This window comes from Pseudorasbora parva, chromosome 13 (genome assembly GCF_024679245.1).
Source record: "Pseudorasbora parva isolate DD20220531a chromosome 13, ASM2467924v1, whole genome shotgun sequence".
Lineage (NCBI taxonomy): Eukaryota > Metazoa > Chordata > Actinopteri > Cypriniformes > Gobionidae > Pseudorasbora > Pseudorasbora parva.
In genome coordinates this window covers 1332618-1343223 of record NC_090184.1, presented here as the reverse complement: position 1 = coordinate 1343223, position 10606 = coordinate 1332618, and the positions used below count along the sequence as shown (strand labels likewise).

The 10606-nt window shown below is 40.9% G+C and overlaps 1 protein-coding gene across 1 annotated transcript in view; it reads left to right on the top strand.

Moving 5' to 3' along the window:
* Positions 1–1115: 1115 nt before the first annotated feature.
* The window catches only part of LOC137038384 (DDB1- and CUL4-associated factor 1), a 41884-nt gene continuing 32393 nt past the window's right edge, over positions 1116–10606 (top strand). The window contains exons 1-6 of the mRNA XM_067412894.1: positions 1116–1319; positions 2096–2221; positions 2576–2652; positions 2727–2800; positions 5067–5180; positions 5969–6106. Of these exons, the coding sequence (XP_067268995.1) occupies positions 2100–2221; positions 2576–2652; positions 2727–2800; positions 5067–5180; positions 5969–6106 (525 nt within the window). The 5' untranslated portion in view covers positions 1116–1319; positions 2096–2099. The remainder of the gene's footprint in view (positions 1320–2095; positions 2222–2575; positions 2653–2726; positions 2801–5066; positions 5181–5968; positions 6107–10606) is intronic.

Below are 10606 nucleotides of genomic sequence, written 5' to 3'. Positions count from 1 at the left end.
CTTTCGCGATCGCTATCATTTCTGCAGAGTGCATTAAGTCATTAATTTAACTAATGTGAAATGGTTTAATGTGATAAGCGTTCGGTGTGATTGTAAACTTACTGTTGAACTCATTTTGATGTCCCTGTTTGCACTTTATTGTGCATTGAGATGCCATTTTAATCAGCAGCCTAAATAACTGTTCGTTTGCCACATTGCGTCACTCAGTGTATTTAGTGTGATTTATAGCCTATGTAAAGCAGTAGCAGTCTTTAATTCAATACTGTGTAATTAAAACTATTGTATTTTGTACATTTCTTTGTAGCAGACCACGCATATATATATATATATATATATATATATATATATATATATATATATATATATATATATATACACACACACACTCTTCTCAAACAGCATCCGAAGATTATATTATATAAACTGATCAAACACTCAAAGGGGATCTGCTCTTACACACAGCGCCTCCTGGTGACACACACACACACACACACACACACACACACACACACACACACACACACACACACACACACACACACACACACACACACACTCACTCTCTCTCTCTCTCTCTCTCTCTCTCTCTCTCTCTCTCTCTCTCTCTCTCTCTCTCTCTCTCTCTCTCTCTCTCTCTCTCTCTCTCTCTCTCTCTCTCTCTCTCTCTCTCTCTCTCTCTCTCTCTCTCTCTCTCTCTCTACTACAAGTTACTAACGAACAGGATCTACTTTGAAGCTGCTGTTATATTTTATCCAAAGATTAGGGTGGACAGGTTTTTTATTTATTAGGATTTTTAAAAATCCTTATTTAAAGAGTGCCCAGGGGATGTGTAAGCGTTATTATAATAGGAAATGTAGGATTTGTTGCACGTATATATATAATATATTTATTTATTTTTTTCAAGCAAACGAACGTTCCTCGTGTTCGCCTTCCACTGTTTATATTAAGAGCTGCTCCCTCAGGCTATATCCTGTATGTCCTATTTTGAAGTAACTGATTCTATGCAGCCATGTTTGTTTGTAAATCTTGATACTTTAAATAAAATAAAAAAATAATAAAAAAAAAAAAAAGTGTTCGCCTTCCTGTCACTGCCATAGGGTCTGACGTCATCGACGCCTTCCTGTCGTCGCCGGGCGATGACGCGCTCAGAGATCGCCATCATAAAGTTGCAGCACATTGCTAAAGGCGGACACGAGTGTCATGAGCTCCTAAGCGACGCTATTCATGTGCTTATAACGGTCCGCGACGCGTCTCAGCAGCTCGTGAGGGGACCGAGAGCCGTTAGTGAGTCTGAGGCGGGGTGCGCGCGCGCGCTGAAGGTGAGTCCTCGCGCGCCAAACGACATTATACACACTGTTTACATGTGTGTGTGTGAGTGTGTTCACATGTCAACCCAGTGTGTGCTTCAGTAAACGTGTAAACATTAAATATTTACATACACGTTATAAATGTGCTAGCTACGCGTTTCTTTAGCGAATAAGCCGGCTAGCTCATATTAGCAGGTGTTTCATGACACTCTCACCCGGTTAATGAGTTTATTAATATATTTCATCACCGGCGACCCGGACTCAGACACTGCTCATTCATCATCACCATTCTCATCAGAAGCTCTTCTGCCTCAATAATGATTTATTCAGCTATTTTTCAAGTTTTACTTCCTATGTTTATGAATTAATGTTTGTGGTTCTCGGTGATGACATGTCCATCAAGTGTGTGTGTGTGTGTGTGTGAGAGAGAGAGAGAGTGTGTGAGAGTGTGTGTAAGAGAGAGAGTGTGTGTGAGAGAGTGAGAGTGTGCGAGAGGGAGAGGGAGAGAGTGTGTGTAAGAGAGAGAGAGTGTGTGTGTGTGAGAGAGAGAGAGAGAGAGAAAGAGTGTGTGTGTGTGTGAGAGAGAGAGAGAGAGAGAGAGAGAAAGTGTGTGTGTGTGTGTGTGAGAGAGAGAGTGTGTGTGAGGTCAGTGTGTGTTCTCCTATGTTTATGGATTAAGGATGTCCATGTCCATCAAGTGTTGTTGTGGCGTTGCGCACTGAAGTGTGTGTGTGTGTGTGTGTGTGTGTGTGTGTGTGTGTGTGTGTGTGTGTGTGTGTGTGTGTCAGGCTGATGGCGTCTGCCGGTGGGGATGGAGCAGGTGTGGACTCTAAAGCGGAGCTGAGCTCTCTTCTGGAGCAGTGGGAGCGGGAACAACAGGCCGGATCCAGCGAACTACTGCACATCCTGACCAGGTGAGAGAGACACACACACACACACACACACACACACACACACACACACACACACACACACACACACACACACACACACACACACACACACACACACACACATTCAATCATTCACTCGAGAGGTTTGCTGATTCCTCCAGTAATGAAACAAGTGAAGTCTTTATGAGCGAGTCAGTGAATCACTGGATCAGTGGCGGAGACATCATAATTATGAACTCATCATATCTGTGTGTATTAAGTTGAAACATTGGGTTTGATGCTCTGTTTCCTTGAGTACCAAACATGAAAGAATCAGACACAAGTGTTATTGGTGTGTCCCTTTAAAGGCTTTGCTCCCTCTTTTCCTGTCTGTAGGATTTCGGATCTGGTTGAGCGGGAGACAGAGGAGTATCATAAAGCGGACCCTGACCCGTTTGATGACCGCCATCCAGGTGAGCCTTCATCATCATCATGAGTGTCTCCGGATAGATATAATCTAATATTGAGTTCTTGTTTTGCTCTAAAGGGCGTGCAGACCCAGAGTGCATGCTGGGACACCTGTTGAAAATCTTGTTCAAGAACGATGACTTTATGAATGCGGTAAGATCGGATGCATAATCACAATAACCGTGTGTGTGTGTGTGTGTGTGTGTCTGCGGGCGGTTATGACACAGGTATTACAGGAGAGGGTGAAATATGAGGACATTACCCATGGCCCCACTTTACAAAAGGCTTATAAATCACACAGGAGGAGTTTTTATGAGAAAGTAAAAATGCAGAATGTGTTCTGTGATGGGTAGGTTTAGGGGCAGTGTGTGTGTGTGTGTGTGTGTGTTGTGTGTGTGTGTGTGTGTGTGTGTGAGAGTGAGTGAGTGATTGGTAGGTTCAGTGTAAGGGGATAGAAAATACGGTTTGTACAGTATAAAAACCATTACGCCTATGGAATGTCCCCATATTTCACAAAAACAAACGTGTGTGTGTGTGTGTGTGTGTGAGCTGGTCGGACATAGCAACAGTAACTAAAGGGGGCGGGTCTTTGCAAACGGTCAATTACTGAAGTAAACCTCAATAAGAGAACTACCGCCAACAATAGGACGAATACAGTCTGATGATAAATTAAAATAAAATGTGCTACAAGTGTCAGTAGTTCTGTTTAACAGTAGCATTCGAGAAATACTACAGAAATTAAGCAATCAAATGTAAACAAACTGAAGGGATTTTCTCTCGTTGTTTGACGTGTGCGACCAAAGTTCAGTTTTGTTAAATGTATGATTATATAAAGTCTTCAGTGGCATAACGAGTGTCTTAACGATCATTTTTAGATTTTTTGGGGATGGAAACACAAATGCCGACACTGTCTAATGTGATTATTAATCTTCATAAGGCTCTGATTTTTCTTAGAACAATCTCATAACATTATATAATGCAGTTGCAATTGTTCAGTGTAAATTTTTTAATTTGACTGGTAACAGCCCTATAGTGTCTTATTCTAGTTTAATTTATTAATGAAAGAATTTAAGAATATGAAACCTGAATCATAGCTTATGTTTAATAAGATTAGGGGAAAAGGCCCTTTATAAAGGGTAAAAATATCACAAATGCAGATTTAAAATGTCAAACTGGTGAGAATACTGCTTTAAAATGGAAATTATATTATTACAAACGATATCTAATGAACAACAGCCCAAAGGGGCGGAGAGCCGACGCTCAAAGACAAAATAGTCCAATTTTGGGGGAAGAAATTGCAAGTAAATTGACTAGGGGTGCAACGATATATCACGATATAAGAATGTGACGATATGTATCGTTGATGGAAACTATGATTCGCGAGTGTTTTTAATCCGAACCTCCGCTTGCTGTAGTCGGCCTAATACGGTTAATTCACCCAAACACACATTCACAAATCACCACTAATGTAAACGAGCGGTCATCATGAACTCACCATCATGTTGTTTTTTGTTTAACTTCTGAACGCATTATATTCTTTATGAGTCCTGAGGGATTTCTGTCCCTTCGTTTAAAGTCATTATTCCTCTCAAACTTAAAAGATCCAAAACAAACGTCCTAAAGGCATCGTAAGAATAACTAATGGAGTGTATTATCAGAACCCAAGTCTCCTGAAGAGACACGAGTGACGGCTTATGATGAACAGATTTACTCATACTGTAGTCTGATGACTGAGAAAACAACACGAGAGAGTAAAGGCAGAATTAGAGTTCAAGATGAGCTGAATATTTCCAGTTTGAGATGAGCGGCCATTCTGTCGAGCGTTCCTGCGATTAGAGCGGAGACGGATTGCATTGATCATCTAAAGCGCACACACACTCCTCAAAGTCAAAGCGCAAACATCATTTAATTCACCAGAGCACATTTAGTTTTAGTAGTGTGATTATTCACAGCGTTTCAGAGGGGTTATTCTCATAGGTGTAGTGCTTTATAGCAGGAGAGGCGGGACGAGATGAGCACGGGGAGAGAGGAAGTAATGCCTGAGGGGGAAACTAAAGTTTTCAGAGTTTCAGTGACCTTACTACATTAAGCGACTATATATAATGTTCAGTATAATGTATAATGATGCAATGGGGGAATATTTGTGGGTCCTCCTAATAAGAACACGAAATCACCGAAATCACAACACATGAGCCGCTCACACAGAGAAACCACGCTAAACATTCACAATGTGACATTTTTATATTTATAATGTATGATACAGTTAAACATCACATGACCAAGAGTGTGTTTTCCTGAAGACCATCACGGCTGAAAATGACACTGATGTCATATGACGGCTCATTAGACAATTAATTAACATTTAGTCACATACATTGTCCCCATATGTCACAAAAACAAACTGTGTGTGTGTGTGCAGCTGGTGAACACGTATGTGATGAGCAGCCGTGAAGTGGCTCTGAATACTGCGGCCTGCAGACTGCTGTTGAACATCATGCCCGGCCTGGAGACGGCCGTGGTCTTCCAGGAGAAGGTACTGTGGTCCTCACTGCGGCTTCTGCAGCATCACGAGTGTGTGTTGTGTGTGTGTGTGTGTGTGGTAAGTGTGGTGTGTGTGTGGTAAGTGTGGTGTGTGTGTGGTAAGTGTGGTGTGTGTGTGGTAAGTGTGGTGTGTGTGTGGTAAGTGTGGTGTGTGTGTGGTAAGTGTGTGTTGTGTGTTGTGTGTGTGTGTGGTAAGTGTGTTGTGTGTTGTGTGTTGTGTGTGTGTGGTAAGTGTGTTGTGTGTTGTGTGTGTGTGTGTGGTAAGTGTGTTGTTTGTGTGTAAGTGTGTGTGTGTGTGTGGTGTGTTGTGTGTTGTGCATGTTGTGGGCGTTGTGTGTGTGTGTGTGTGTGTGTGTGTGTGTGTGTGGTAAGTGTGTTGTGTGTGTGTGTGTTGTGCATGTTGTGGGCGTTGTGTGTGTGTGTGTGTGTGTGTGGTAAGTGTGTTGTGTGTGTGGTAAGTGTGTTGTGTGTGTGTGTGTGGTAAGTGTGTTGTGTGTGTGTGTGGTAAGTGTGTTGTGTGTGTGTGTGTGGTAAGTGTGTTGTGTGTGTGTGTGTGGTAAGTGTGTTGTGTGTGTGTGTGTGGTAAGTGTGTTGTGTGTGTGTGTGGTAAGTGTGTTGTGTGTGTGTGTGGTAAGTGTGTTGTGTGTGTGTGTGGTAAGTGTGTTGTGTGTGTGTGTGGTAAGTGTGTTGTGTGTGTGTGTGGTAAGTGTGTTGTGTGTTGTAAGTGTGTTGTGTGTGTGTGTGGAGTGTTGTAAGTGTGTGTGCTTGTGTCGGTGACAGGAGGGGATTGTGGAGCGCTTGTTTAAATGGGCTCAGGAGGCGGAGCAGCCGCTCAGGATCTACGCCACGGGTCTGCTGGCGGGAGCGATGGAGAACCAGGACATCGCCGCTAACTACCGCGAGGAGAACTCAGTGCTGGTGAGGCCACTGCATGCTGAGCGCTGTAGCACACACACACACGCTAGCGGTCCACAATACGCTTCAACACACACCTCGGTTTATAACCACAGTCTTCAGTTCGGTTCGTCTTTTTGCTATTCCTAGGCGACAGGAACAGAAAGGGAAAATAAGAGTGTTTTTATTGCGATACTCTTTCTTTCTTTTACCTAAAAGACTTGAAACCTTTCTTAAACTCAACTTTACTTATAAAACCCTTGTGCACATTCCTAGTGTATTGTATAATATAAAATAAATATATATATATATATATATATTTACAGTGGCAGCTCAGAGATGTACAGCTGCATTAAGTATGAAATTGAATGAAAATGAAAACTCTAGTCTTATAAATAATATATCCATTGATTAAAAACTATGGTGTTAGTGTTTTTGATTTTATTCAAGAGCAGTGAGTGATTTTTCTCGTTGTCTTTTGTTGTTTTATTAACATCATTTTAGAGGTGAGCTGTCCCTTTAAGGACAAGTGTTCACTATAGGCTGCTGTCACTTTAAGACCTGTCCGCATCTCACACACACACACACACGACTTTACTATCACTTTAGACATAACCAACTGTGTTTATATATGTTAACCGTGTGTGTGTGTGACAGTATTATCGCAGTAAGACACTCAGTCCAGTAATCTCGTGTGTGTTTGACAGGCTTTAGTGCGCTCAGCTCATGTAAGGGCATAAGCAGCCAATGAAATGTTTAACCGGCGCGGCTTTAAATCGCAGCAAATAATGAGCTTTAGTGATTGAGAATAACTGTAGTGCTGTGAGTATAACTCTCTGACTCCAGCCTTTCAAGCGTGGCTACACGCCGCATAACTTTAGTGCATATGAGTGGAAAATTTGCTCATATCAGCGCGTAGACTCAAAGGCACACTAATAAATAAAATGCAGAACCAGACCTTCCAACATGTACGCATTTTTCGTACTCAGCACGTATTTTGACTCTTAAGTACGCTTGTACGAGTTGCTGCTCTCTAGGTTGCATCTCGCATTTCACCGCTCTCAGTGCATCCATGATGTTGATTCTGCCGCTGGGCCACAGTGTGTAAAACTTTCTGCCGATCAGAGCGCTTCATTTTAACCCTCCGCCCATCTGCCCCTCCTAGTCAAATGCTTCGCGCCTGCACGTGTTCAGGGACTCAAGCAGGCCGGCCGGATAACTGCAGGCTGCATGCCACGGCTGAACCGCCTCATAGAGATGTGCGGTTGGCGGTAACAGCCGCGGATCGGGCCGATGACATGACAGAATATTATATTTTAAATAAATTTGGGCGGGTGGCGATTGAACCAATCACATATATATATATATATATATATATATATATATATATATATATATATATATATATATACAATATGAAAAATATATATATATTGTTACAGCCCCTGGTAACAATATCTGGCAAGCTATGAGCCCAGCTGGAGGCCTCCATCTCGTAGATGGGACTGCCTGGGTTATTTTGTTATGATATTAGCCTAGTTATATTTTAAAACAGCCTGTCATTCGGGGAAAAGGCATTTAAAACATAGACAGATTATGGAGTTATATCAGAAATGACATCGGGCAATGGCAGCGCGAGATGTTCAGAAGAATGCAAGAGCTAAACTTCTACAAGCTCAATAACATCCACAGCAACAACAAAAAAAGACGGTAAGAAAAATCGTCGGAAAACTTTGCCCATTAATTAGATGTGCAAGGCAAGCAGGCGAGTTTTGGGGCTGTTATGGACAATTAAAAATGTGAACATGCACGTTGCACTGTAGTGCGGTGGACTTGCAGCAAATTTCAGCGAATGAATAGAGTCAGCGTTTTAATATCGTTGCTCCATAGTTTGTTTCTTGTATGATTGTTTGGCCTGCTGTTATAAAATAATTTGCACTATCTGCCTGAAAAAGTCGCGCTCTCTTTTCCATTCAGTCAAAATTACCGGTTTAATTTCTTCAGGCTCGTCCTAGTCGACTCGTCACCCTGAGTTAAATAGCCTATAATGCCAACTTATTTTATTCAAGCTTTCTTTCTTTTTCCAGTATGCATTAATTAGCAGTGGGCTAAATAACAGCATGTTGAAATGATGCCAAATTACGTTTTTTTATGATAAAATTGTACAGTAGCCTATTCAGGTAAGGTCAGGTTTGCTGATGTGCGTTTTATTTAGACTATTTATTTATTTTTGTCCCTGTGCGCCGATCGGAGACGGAGATTACTGCTGATATTCTGGGGATACAGTGTTAGCCAATAGCTCATGCGTTGGTGAGGTAGTCAGGTTTTCCGTGTTCATTTTTATTTCCTGTGCAGTACAGGCTCTTTTTTTGTATATGACAGTGTAAACAGTTCAATAACTCTTATTTAAAGGTTTACTGTAGGCCATAGTCAATTTCATTAGGCTACGATTGCAAAAAATCAGTAAATATTTTATTAATGTTTTTACTCTACAGTTATTTAGTTGTGTTAAATTAAATAAATTGATTAATTTAAATTCATATTTAATTTGATTAAATATTAAATGAAATTTACATTAGTAACAATATTTACTGTATATAATAGCAAAATGTTATGTCAGATTCAAATAAAAGAAAATACTTTTCTCAGTTTTATAGTGAAAATATGAAATGTGCCATAGTTTAGTTGAAGATTACTGCCATCTACTGGAAAACAAACACTTTTGCTAGTGCTATAGTGAATAGTTTGTGCATGAATGCGAGATGTTATTATGTCTTGCTCTTTGTGTTTAGGCTGTCTTTGGTTCTGTTTTGTATGATGATTCACCATCACCAGCCTTTCTATAATATCATGAACACAATGATGGAATGGGCTGTGATGCAAGGTTTGTTTTCAATTCAATGCTGGGCGTTATTGCAGTAATTGTATAACATTTATGGTCTACTTGTATTTGGTTATGGAGTAACTAATACATCTTAATTGGTGAAAGTATATTATGTGCATATTATTTATTATGGAGTTATAGATTTCTCACTGGCGGGTGGGCAACGGTAAAGCGCACATTGGTGGGGGGCTAGTACTCATCAAATTTCTTCAAGGTTGGCAGGTCTGCAAAAACTCAAATCCCAAGCGTGTACTGAACCGTGAACATTCAAATAAATAGATAAAACATAATGTGTTTTATGTTTTGCCAAAGGTTAAAAAATTGGATTGTCTGACTTATTTAATAATTTCTGGCTTGGGTTAAGTGTTTTTTATAATATAACAAAAAGAACATTTTAAAGGTGCAGTGTGTAGTATTTATGAGGATCTATTGACAGAAATGCAGTATAATGAACATAACTATATTTTCAGTGGAGTATAATCAGCCGTTATTACCTTAGAATGAGCCGTTTCTATCTACACACACCGCGGGTCCCTTAAGGTGAAGTCTATCTATGGTAGCCCTAAAGGGACAAACTTCTCTACAAAGCGCTAGCTACTTTCTGCTGTCTCAGAGGACCACGTGTCCTGTGTGGGCCACCGTAGCTTCTCTATGCTCAGAAATAGATGGGTGAGCAGTTGCAATTCACAACCTCACCACTTGATGTCGCTCAAACTTACACACTCAACCTTTAAACTTAGCATACATTTAGTGTATTCTTCAAAAATGGACTAAAGTAAATATGGTCATTGGTACTTTAGAATGAGCCGTTTCTATCTACTCACACCACGGGTCCCTTACAGTAGATGCTGCTAAAACTTACACACTGCACCTTTTAACAGTAGCCCTTTTTTGAAGAATACACACAATGTATAAAGTAAACAAATGTTTTAACCGATTAAAGCGCAAAAGAACGTAACTATAAAGTTCAAAAATAAAGAATTGCTACTCAAGCGTTGTCAGAAAGGTATAGTAGCCGCCTGGTGTGTTTATAGGGCTAACCCTATAATAATAGAGTTACCAAAACATAAGCCTGGCTATCGAGATACCACGCGAGTCTCACGGATGGAAGTAAGCAAGCTTAGTGTTCAATTCAAGCATGGGCGTAGATTACGGGATGTGTCCCCTGCACTTTTAATAAAGTGCACTTTCATCCTCCGCACGTTCACTGGGTCTCCCGATCCTAGTCGACCCGCTCCGAGCGGGATATGAACCGGCGTTACCTGCGCGAGGGCGGGCAAGTTAACAGGGACGCTAAAGGCAGCTTTCTCTACCTCGATTGCGCGCTTCTTGAGGACACAATCAATACATGAATACATGATAAATACATCAAGATTTAAATTCAGAGACAAAAAGTAATCTATGCATGACCTGTCATTTTATTCGTATCTAAATATGAGGAGGCGCTCTCACAGAAAGTCCAAAAGCGGACTCGTAGAAACTTTGTCACTGGAGCTGGAGCTGCAGCTGAAGGAAAACAATCGTTATGATGATGAAACGTGACGACGACAATCAGACGATTGCGACAATATATATGCTTTATGTTAGGGAGGCACGATATTATCGGCACGACATCGGAATCGGCCGATAAACGCTTAAAA